We start from the raw sequence: 11,503 nt of genomic DNA on the forward strand, positions 1-11,503 counted from the left end.
ATGAGAGAGAGAGAGAGAGAGAGAGAGAGAGAGAGAGAGAGAGAGAGAGCCCATATATCCTTATGTGCGCGCAACAGTAGTAAAGTAGCCACGTAAAAAAATTTATAACATCACTGTGAATAATTATTGATTCATTCTCCTATATATAGTATAATTACTATAAAGTGCAAAATTATAAAATTTAAATTTATAGTCAACTTCACGCTAGGAATGTTCATAATATTGAAGAAACATTTGGTGACGATAGAAATTATATCCAGAGTTCGACGTAACTTTCAGTTTATTGTATAAAATAAATAAATAACTATCCTAAACTTAATTTAATACTGCAATTTCGCGTAAGGATTATTTTTATACAAAGTTCTTCCGGATTTCTCTTGTTAAATGCACACATGTTCGAGCGTGATGATGCTTGTGATTCGTTGGTCCCGAGTCGATTCCTTTTCAGTTTTAGTATCCTCTAACTTTTCTGGAGACAATTCCAGGCAGACGTTATCGTAAGTATACACGTTCGCCGCGATATTTGATTGTTTCTCCTCCGAGATTGACGTAAACCGCTGGAGGATGACGTTCGTTGATTGGACCATAAGTTGATTGGACCACAAGTTGGAAGAGCTCTTGTTGTCGCTCAATTTACTGGAAAATTTCATCTCGATATCATCGAGACTGCGTCCCCAAGTCTCCGGCAGTATCGCCAGGGCGAAAATCGCGCCCAATGCGCTGGCTACGCCGAATATCCACATTGTGAATTCTAGACCGACGATGACATTCAAGTCTGGATACGTTTTGATCGTGACGAACGTTAATATCTGCACGATACTAGTCGTGAGACCTCCCACACTGCCCCTAAACCTTAGTGGGTACAACTCTGAGGTCATGACCCACGGTAACGTTAAGAAGCCAATCATAGACGCACCAACGTGAGTCCCGATGCAGAGTAGTGGCACCCATGATGGGAGATCAAACCTGGCCACAAAGAAAATCGTATTACTTCAAGAGCCTAGAGACTTCGAAAGATAAGAAGAAGCAAACAAAAAAGTTCTAAAAATTATCTATACGAAAGTGTAGGAAAAAGATTAAATTTGTTTTGATTAATTTGATTTATTTCTAATATATTATCGAGAGATTAAAAACTCTGATTATTCAAAATGCGAACCTGAAGGAGAGAGCTATTCCCACGGCTGCGATGGCCATTCCGAGACCACTCGCGAAAGCCAGGATTTTTCTGCCAAAGCTGTTGGCCAATCCAGCACCAAGGATCGACGCGAATAGCCTGATAAAACCCATGCCGACACTGGCCGCGTATTCATTCACATCTATGCCGATATCTTTCAATACGCTCACAGCGTAAAACAAAATTACGTAAATTCCGGATAGCTGCTGAAGCGCAAAGAAAGTGAGAAGTATCAGGAACGGTTTCCACACGTTGGGTTTGTGCAGTGCTCGCAGCAGACTATTTTTCTTTTCCTTTCGTTTCGCGTTCGCCTCGCAGAGTTCTCGATATTCTTTATCGGCATTCAATCCAGGACCTCGTAACCACAAAAGAGCCTCTTTGGCCTCATCCGTTCGATCCCTCGATATCAGCCAGACAGGAGTTTCCGGTAGCAGCCTGCAGAGACAAAGTTTTCATTTATGGCATAGATTTATGGAAGAACTATTGATTCTTTGCAGAAATATTAAAAATTTTGGAATTTTGACATGATAGGATTTTGTATGTAAACATTCATCTCTTGTTTTATAATTGTAGAAAGAATTTGAAACTAAAATAATAATAATAATAATAATAATAATAATAATAATAATAATAATAATAATTACCGCGACAATGCGAGCGATAGAATTGCGGGTCCGATGCTGATAGCGGCTGCTTTTTGCCACGTCGTGACGGCACCTAAACTATATATCATCAAGACACCCAGGGAAACCAGAACTGGTCCACAACTTGCGAGCCAGGCTCTTTGATCTGGAGCCGCCGCCTAAATGAAAATCAGATAGATCTACTTTTAGGACTAAAAAAGTTGGTCGTAATTAATCGCACTAATTAAAAGTTGATGATCGTTATGCCTCTAACATCACTATTGTACATTTTGTTAATAAAAAGCTTCACACAGTCGAGACAAAAATACATGATTCCTTTGTACGTCAGAGATGTATTTCTGACGTACCTCGCTGACGTAGAGATAGAGTCCATTGGCCATGCCTGTGCCGATGCCGCTGACAAACCTGCCGGCATATAGCATAGGCATGTTCCTCGATAATGCGATCAGCAGCCAGCCGATGATGTGGGGTAGCGTGGCTAGGGCGATTGCAAATCTGCGGCCGAAGCACTCGGCGCAAATTCCGGCGACGAGGGCACCGAGGGGATTCGAGACGACACCGAGGGAGGCGATCCATGAGGCCTGTGACTGATCCGCGAAATTTGTCTCAAAAAGTTTCGGTATCAAGATCGCGCTGTATCCCTGAGAAAGTCCCACAGAAATCTGACCAGAATGCGCGGCCAAGCCTGCGAGGATCTGAAAACGATTATTTAATGAAATATCGATTGTACAAACGAATACATGTGTTTATTAATGCTTTATTAATTAGTTATTATGGCTTGATATATGTATGTATGTATGTATACATATATACATGGTATGTGTGTGTGTGTGTGTGTGTGTGTGTGTGTGTGTGTGTGTGTGTGTGTGTGTGTGTGTGTGTGTGTGTGTGTGTAAGGACACACGTAGAGAGAAAACAAGATTTTATTTTATTAAATTGATAATCTGCCAATTTTATTAAATATAATATAAATTTTCTAGTGCGTCCTATTACTTTTTTATACTGTTTATAAGAGTCAGATTGAAATTGCTTCTTAAAATATATCAGGATAATAGGATGATTTGTATAAAAATTTGTTAAAAAATGCTTTTTTTTATAGTGTTTTAAAATGAGATAAATGAAATGATTAGAATTATATGTCTCTTTTGAAGCATCATGTAATGTCACATTGAAGTATCAACTGACTTTTGAGGAAAAATTGAAATATTAAGCACAGTATGCTAATTGTACATGCTATTTCATTGAGATGTTAAATTCTGTAAACATTTCAAATTATTCTTATCAACATATACTGTTTTACGTAATCGTTCGACGAATATGTACATTAACATGTTACGTGTAGCCGCCACTGTTATATAATTTGAATAATAACTTGAAATTATGGATGCGCGCGATTCGAGTTAATTAGAGAGCACTTAATGCAGATCGTATCTAATAACGTGACGTTGTGTGACGTTGATTGATTTTTGGATAAAAGCCGGTGTCATATTGAGTCTAATTATTTTGGATCCGAGTCCGTATTTGTAAACTTTCATGCCTCCAATATATTTTTACAAAAAAAAAATTAAAAACGTATTCATTTTTTTTACATCAAATCACAAGACAATAAATGATATTACGATAATATTAAATTTTATTAATAAAGTTTATTAATAAAAGTTTATTCATTTTGTTATACATAAGTGTTTTTATCGTAAACATATTCTTTCCTGTTACTGCCAAGAGAGAAACTTAGAAGGATATCTTTCTTTCTTTCTTTTACATAAGACTTTTTCTTTTTATTAAAATGCTCGAAAGAAAAGAAAAATAACAATAAATCTTTCTTTATTTTAATATGATATTAAACAATCCTCAAATATTTTCCGCAAGTAATTTCAATGTAGAGCAACAATGATAGATCGAATAGCAATGCGATGATATGCTTGAGTCAGATATAATTTTCTCTGTAACTTTCAATGTAGAAAGAACTGTTTTATAGAAGTATCTAAAAATTTGGATAGATGTAGATCTGAAATTAATTTTGTTGGACCTTCAAAATGTAGATATACGCTTAAATATGATAATAAAATCTACAAAAATTTGATCATTTTAGCAATTAATTCAAACGTTTTACATAATTATTTTGATAATCGAATAAAATTATTTTCAAATCTGTAACTAGTCAAATTTTTGGATATTTGAGCAGAATTTGTTTTTTTACATACAGATTTGAAAATAATTTTGTTGGGTCACCAAATGGATTTACATATAGGACATTCTTATTATATATATATAAAAGATATTCAAATTGCTTATTCGAATATCAAAAACTTTTGTAATATTATGCGTTCTATATAATTATTTTAATGGTTCAAATTATTTCTGGATTTGTATCTATTCAAATTTTTAGGTACTATTGTAAAATTGTTCTTTCCGTGCAATATTGTTATTGTATTGTTGCTGTTGCTTTTCTATCATATATTGTACCTACGTAACGACAACATAACAATAATAATATTGTCGTTGAAAGTAACAGAATGACCGAGACTAGCATTGGCGAAACAAACTGTCTCACGTTTAATACACTGACGAAAAGTCGAGACACTTATATCATACAAAACGAGAGATGCAGAAATACGCAAAATTCGTAGGGGACGTATGTCGAACGAATCATTCGTAAGATTGCGTCTTCACCATTAGTCATTATCACTCGGATCGCGAAGAAAGAGGTTTGTAAGCTGGCCGAAGGCCGGCATCAAGGATCGAGTGCGCTTGGGGCTACGAGACCCATATCGATGATTGAATTTCGTATGGAAATTCGTTTTCGAGCATAACAATAGACGCGCGTCTTAGGCAAATAGCGTGCCATTTCGAAAAACAAATTCTGTTTTTTTTCCTCGGTCTCGTAGATGTACAAATATTCCAAAGTACATCCGAGTCTGAGTATAATCGCGAGAGCGATTTTCTTTTATCCAAGAAATGCATAGAGAAATAATGGATAGAGAAATAGGTAGAGAAATGGATAAAAAAAATGACTAAAGATAAATAAACATAAACTAGCAGATGTTAAGAACTAAGGCTACTGTTGACGCTATCAGATGGAAAACCGAGCGAAAGGATGCGGGATGTGTTGTAATCGTACGTTAACTTCAAAAATTCTGCGGCATCGAGTGAAGGACGAGGATCGAGAAGGCCGATCTATCGGCCGTCTCTGATGCTGGTTTATCCATTTATTTATTTATAAACGATCATCTCCCCTTCGTTGGCCTCGTTCAACAAAGCCTTCTTAGCCGTGTGCACGATGCTCGTAATAATTATTTGCACCGATTGCAACGGTGAATTCAGCAGAAAACAGAATGTGAATACATCTTCTACTAATTATCTTCTTATTATTTTACTTATTGATTATTATAATATTTCTATTATTATTTCTATTGTTTGGTATTGCATATTTTTTTCAGTCTGTCATCCGGCTTCATAAGGAATTACATTTTATACTGACATTTTCTGAAAGAAACACTCTTGGCAAAAAGCTGCCTATCTTTGTTCCGTCTGCTTGATTAAATAAATATTTCATAAACAATCTCTCCTCCATGAGATTGCCATTTGACATTTATCGCCTCACCTCGTAATAATGAAATACCGAAATTACGTAATGTGCACTCCACATCGGAATTGATCGCAAAGAATGCGATATTATTCGCGAGACGTGCTTAATTTAGCCGCCGCTAATCAGGCTTAAGTCACTTACTCCTTTCTTGTCGCCAGACTGAAGGATCTTCCACCAGAACTTCGTCCGTGTGATCATTGTGCACCTCAGAACGCGATTAGCTGACTGTAAAAGTAACGAGATAGTTAACAACGGCGGACAATATTTTATTAAATGAATGATTTCTTCGTGTGCCATCGTTCAAAAATATAGATGACTGCGTTCAACTAAACGCAACTTTATTTTGCAACTGTTGCAAGTTTTTTATATTGCGATTGGAGTATATTTTTAATTCTAGAGGAATAAACCTCAACACAGAAAACTTTCAACAGTTATAAAATCAATATTTTGTAAAAAAAAATGTGATCGTTAACGCACAACTAAAGTTAGTAAACGATATATCGTAAGATGTCTAGGATATATTATTTATATAAAAAATGTTGCGTTTTAAAATCAAATAGTGAACGATGCTTTAAAAAAATGAGTTATATATAAATTTACAAAAATATAATTATGTATAATTATATATAAAATCCCGTCCACTCAATCAGCAAATAATAAGTAAAAATATTTTTTCAAACATTTAAAAAACGTTTTTAAAACGTTTTTAAAACGTTTTTAAAAACTTTAAAAATAGTGGAATAAACGATCTTTTTTCATTAAAAAAATATTTATTGTAACCTCTTTTATTTTTATTTTATTTGAAAAAAATATTTCTTGAAATGATTTGAAAAAAACATTTTTAACATTTTTTAACATTTTTTAAAACATTTTTTATTTAACGTTTATTTATCCTGCTCAAAGAATCCAAAAAAATAATTGATTTTAAATTCTCGAAAATGTTCCATCAGAATATTTATTTATTTTTATCTCAAAGAACTTTTGTGAGCTTATCTTCAAAGCATTACTTTATCATCATTTTATTAGAACATGATTCAAAAAACTCATATATACTATATCATGCTTTTTATATTATTCTGTATGATTTTTTAGAAAATTCTGTATGATTTTTACGAAAAATAAAATCCGTCGTGTCTATCTGTCATAAAAATGTACTAATAATATAACTAATAACATAAATATTAAATTAAATAAACATTAAATAAATATTTTTTGAAATCAATATTGCAAATAAATAACTAATGTATGTATATGTTTATATAATATATATAAAATAAATATTTAATAAACGTTAAGTAAATATTATTTCTACAATGTAAGTATAAATACGATGTAAAATTAATGAAAAATTAATATTAAAAAAAAAATTTAGAAAACATTGTTTGATTGGTTGCAACAATCATAAATATCTATATTTATTCATTTTACTCTATGCACATATTAATTATCTATTTATTAAATATACCTACTTATTAAAATATACATTATCTGACTTTATGTGAAACTTACAGTTAGTAGTTTAATGGCACATCTTTTTTCGAAGTTCAAAGAGAAGTTCGATGAATCGTCCGGCAAATCATTTCCGGCGCGAGACTCGTTGTGAATCACAGTGATACTACAATGATAACACGCGATGTGCAAATGATGTGCGATCGTGCTCGTGCAGAAAATTGTTGAAAACGAACGCTCGACGGAGATCTCGATCCTCGGCGATCGCGTAATTTTGATCCGCCATGAAAAAAAGCTCCTCTTAACTCACCTCGACACCGATCGCGATTACAAGGTACAAACATAATTACTACAAAGAGAAACTGCTGTTGCTGATAAAGAAAAGAAAAAAAATATAAAAAAGAGATATTTCCATAGATGTATTTCTCGAATCGATCGATTCCGCAGCGACCGATCGTCCCGCTTATGATTTACGTGATTGTTGGCTGCTGCATTATTCATTCGTATTTTATCAATGTTTCATCAACGCGGAAAATAAATTCTTTTTAAGTACAATTCGTAGTTTTTGTAAGTATCTCCGTATCGAAAAGAATTTCAAGACCAAAGGCGCGGTGAGCTTAACGGAATTTAACATCTCGAACACGTTACTGTTTATCGCGACGTACGATTTTGTGCGGCGCATAAATTGAATAATAGTCGCGCACGATTAAGCGAGCGTTGGTTTGCCACTCGAAATGCTTGAAGAACCGACGATAATCGGATCTCGTGACTCACGAGACCGGCCTGTTATCATCGCCAGATCCTCAATCCGTTTCATACGTATAACGTAATTTAACCCATTAACGCGGTACGAGAGGATTAAATCAAGACTTATCATCTCCATCGTGCGTCCATTCATCATGCCATGCCGCTTCGACGCCTGCATTTATCGATAAGATCGACTATTCGTCGACAACATATTATGAATCTGTTCGCAAATGTCAGCGTACTAATTCCCATGTATTTTATATACTGTGAAAGACGCGTCCCGACCGCCGTGAAATCTTTTCATTTACAGTTAAGTTAATTACAAATTAAGAGATTAAGGGGGCACTTAGACGGTGCTCGCCCTTCCTGCCTATTAATGCTCAATAAGATCTTATGTGCACATATTCAATTCCTTTTCATTATTCGTGTACGAGCAAACATACGTGAAATATTTATTTCTCCAAAATTTAATTGTTAATTCAAAATTTATAAGCTCTTTGACGTATGATAAATATATATCTAAAGATAATCGTATAATAAAAAGAAGAAAAATTAGAAATTACATTAGTATTACATTGCATCTCGATTTCCAATTCGCGTCACAATAGAATGTGTATCACGTATCAATGCATAGTGACATAATTATGCAAAAATATTTGATGACTATTATAACTTTTGCCTTGAAAAACGAAACAATGTTTGCGTCCAGCAAAAAAAACTACTTTGTAATTATTGTAAGATTTTTTTATAAGATGATTGATTTATAGATTGTATTAGATGATTTATTTATAAATTGTATTAGATTCAGTAAGGAACTAAAAGCAAGAACTAGTCCAATGCGTTGTGCCTGAAAAATTTCACACGTGTGACATTGCATGCATTTTTGTTTTTTTTTTCTTAATCGATTAGAGTTTAGATTAAAAATATATTATACTTATATTATATTTATGTGTATAGATTTTTATCTAAGTATATATATTTCTAAGTATATATGTATATTTATTTATTTAAATAATTTTTTATTTAGATTTCTAAACCACCGCTAAACATTTTTGTATTATTTTATATATATATATAAATAAATAAATATATTATACTTATATATTATACTTATTTTTATTTACACCAAAAAAATTATGAAAAATTATATATTATTCTAGATCGTCTTTTTAAAAAAATTACCAAAAATTTTATAAATATTATTTAGAATAAAAATTAAAAATTATTTAAAATAAAATACTTTGATAGAAATGTAATTAAGAAATAATAACAAAAATCTCAATTTTTTTTATATAAGCATTTTAGGTGTTTAAGACGATTTATTATTAAGGATACAAACGAAACAAGTGACGGTATACAAAAATAAAATAAAATTTTTATTTACAGAACAACACATCTCTGCATCGCAATAAAACTTTACGTAAATAATTTTGAATATTTATAATAAATATAAATATAAATATAATAAATATAATAAAAATACTTATTTAAGAAAATTAAACATTTTTTCGTTATTTTTTTAACTAAAGAACACTATTTATTTATTTAAATAATTTTTGATTCAGGTTTTAAATCATCGCTCAACTTTTTTGTATTATTTTTAAATACAATTTGGAGTAATCTGTAAATTTTTCATAATTTATTCACTGCAAATATAAAAAAACAATAACTCCAGATGACGGGTGCAACCTGATCGATACACTGTTGCGACACGGTTCACCTTGTAATTAATAAAATTGCAAAAAATTCTATGCAAATCAAACCGGAGCGCGTGTTAAGTTACCATTTTCTAAATTTTCCGCGATGACGATATACTCTGCGTTCGTCATATACATGGCAATATAATATAAGATTTGTTTACGAGCTTCAGTTAGTTGCTATTTCGGCGAACCGCACGAGCGAATTGGCAATACCTCGATGCCGCGTCAAGCAAATTCTTTAGTTATTTTTCCAACGAATATTTTTGCGGTGTGTCGATTTCATTAAAAAGATTGAAAACATTTTACATAACAATAGACAATAAAAAAGTCGATAAAAAATATCGTAACAAAATAAATTTCATATTCGCACGAGGCATTAAGCGCAAAATAAGTTTCTTTTGTCTTTTTTCAACATCTCTTTTATATATACAATTATCTCAATTAAATCTGTACAGAACACGCAAATTTTTTTTGATAGAAAATTAATTTCCTATTATATTTAACGATGAGGCACATATTCGATTAATTCAATGCAATTTAATTCAGCTAGTAGAGTAACTTGAAGATAAGCAATTATTAATTCAAATATAAATCGCGGAATATAAATACCTGTTGTAACTATCTATTTCTCTTGACTGGATTGCAAGCAATGGCAAGGATATTTCTCTCTAATCTATCTTGCACAGTTCTTGCGCTGTTCCTCTTCCATATCGACACAGATCCTAGACGATGACCAACAAAATCCGCGTCTTTCTGTCCCGAGTCATCCCAAGAAGTCCGTCATCGAGACTCGCTCATTTCTCATCGGTGACAATCACGAGTGTTTAAACCGCCGGACGCGGATCATAAATTAGGGAGGGCAAGTTACGAGCGGAGGAAAAGTCACGAGAAGAAACTTGACAATTGCAAGCCGGATCGATGAATTTATTTAATTGCCAGTAAGATGCCGAAGGAGAGCGGAAAGGGAGAAAAATAAAATTCCGGGAGATTGAGTTCCGCGAACGGAAGATGTATCGACAGTTATTCAAGCATCGACAATTTTCGGATCGCGAATTTTTCTTGATTCGGATTCGAGTTCCCTCCTTGCCTTGGGAAGGCAACTCTCATGAGTATCCTCCTCGCAGTTTCCTTCTATCTCGCCACGTGATTGTGGTTCCAACCAATACGGGAAACGAAGCGCGTGTGATTGCCCAGATCGAGAATGCAGAGTTGGAGGCAGACGCACCGCCGCGGCTTTTTTCACGCTCGACACTGAGACGATTTTCGTCCGCGCCTTCGCATTTATACCGCGCCGCGGCAAAGGCAATTGACTCTTGATTCACGCGCCTTTCCAGGATAGCGCCCCCGAGGTCTTCCTGCACCGAGAGAAAACAAAATAGTTCTGGCAACTATGTTTATGACAATTATAAAATTGTTAGATACCTGCAATTAGTATTTCAAAGTAGTGAGTACTGAAAGTAGTATTGAATACAATAACAATATAGTCACGATGACGATAGATGTGAAATTATTAATTGATGTTAAGTGAAATAGCGATTCGGCTATAATTACATAGTTATATAGACTTCATAGAAATAGAATATGACATTACATTTTTCCAATTTAGACAAACATTTTTGTGAGATACGCATAATGCGACAATATCATTGAGATAAGTTTAAAGAATACATATTGACAACAACGGTATACGATATATTAGTTTATCTAACAATTTATTATTATATTAAATTTATATTAATATTAATATTAAATGATTAATATTACTATGTTTTCTTGATTCACATAACTTGTTAATTGTTCTTATTATAACTTTATTATACATAATTGAAGCACTATTTGTGTACAAATTTCTAGTTATTTTCTAGTTACTTTTTTTTTAGTTATGACCTTTCTCTCTGAGTGTAGATAAACTCGCGAGAATAGAGAATATTCGGTGGAGATATATCCCTCTAATTGCAAATTAAATTTCTTTGAATTAATCTTATTTCATAGTTAGGTACTTTATATCCAAAAAGAATGGGATTATTCAATTATTGATACAATGAATATTTTTGAATGAAAATACGAAATTGATTTAAATTTACAAATAGAATTAAGAATAATCTTATATTTTTATTTTTAATAAGAGAAGAAATATGTACCTTATCTATTTCGTAAAGAGATAAAAATTAATGATAAGTATTATTAAATTAAATTTGAA

At 32.7% G+C, this 11,503-nt stretch overlaps 1 protein-coding gene across 2 annotated transcripts; it reads right to left on the reverse strand.

Annotated features, from left to right (window-relative positions):
* Positions 1–262: 262 nt before the first annotated feature.
* On the reverse strand, positions 263–10,565 carry LOC105427245 (facilitated trehalose transporter Tret1). Of its 2 annotated transcripts, XM_089071415.1 has the most exons (7): positions 9,913–10,565; positions 6,917–7,022; positions 5,549–5,632; positions 2,166–2,513; positions 1,819–1,976; positions 1,157–1,609; positions 263–966 (listed from the first exon to the last, which is right to left on the reverse strand). In XM_089071415.1, the coding sequence occupies exons 3-7, from the start codon at positions 5,603–5,605 to the stop codon at positions 381–383; spliced, it is 1,602 nt and encodes a 533-aa protein (XP_088927541.1). In that variant the 5' UTR covers positions 5,606–5,632; positions 6,917–7,022; positions 9,913–10,565; the 3' UTR covers positions 263–380. The 2 variants fall into 2 exon arrangements, with proteins under 2 accessions (XP_088927541.1, XP_088927540.1); XM_089071414.1 differs by lacking the exon at positions 6,917–7,022.
* Positions 10,566–11,503: the final 938 nt, after the last annotated feature.

Source organism: Pogonomyrmex barbatus, unplaced genomic scaffold (assembly GCF_055798465.1).
Source record: "Pogonomyrmex barbatus isolate J1 unplaced genomic scaffold, ASM5579846v1 scaffold12, whole genome shotgun sequence".
Taxonomy (NCBI): Eukaryota; Metazoa; Arthropoda; class Insecta; order Hymenoptera; family Formicidae; genus Pogonomyrmex; species Pogonomyrmex barbatus.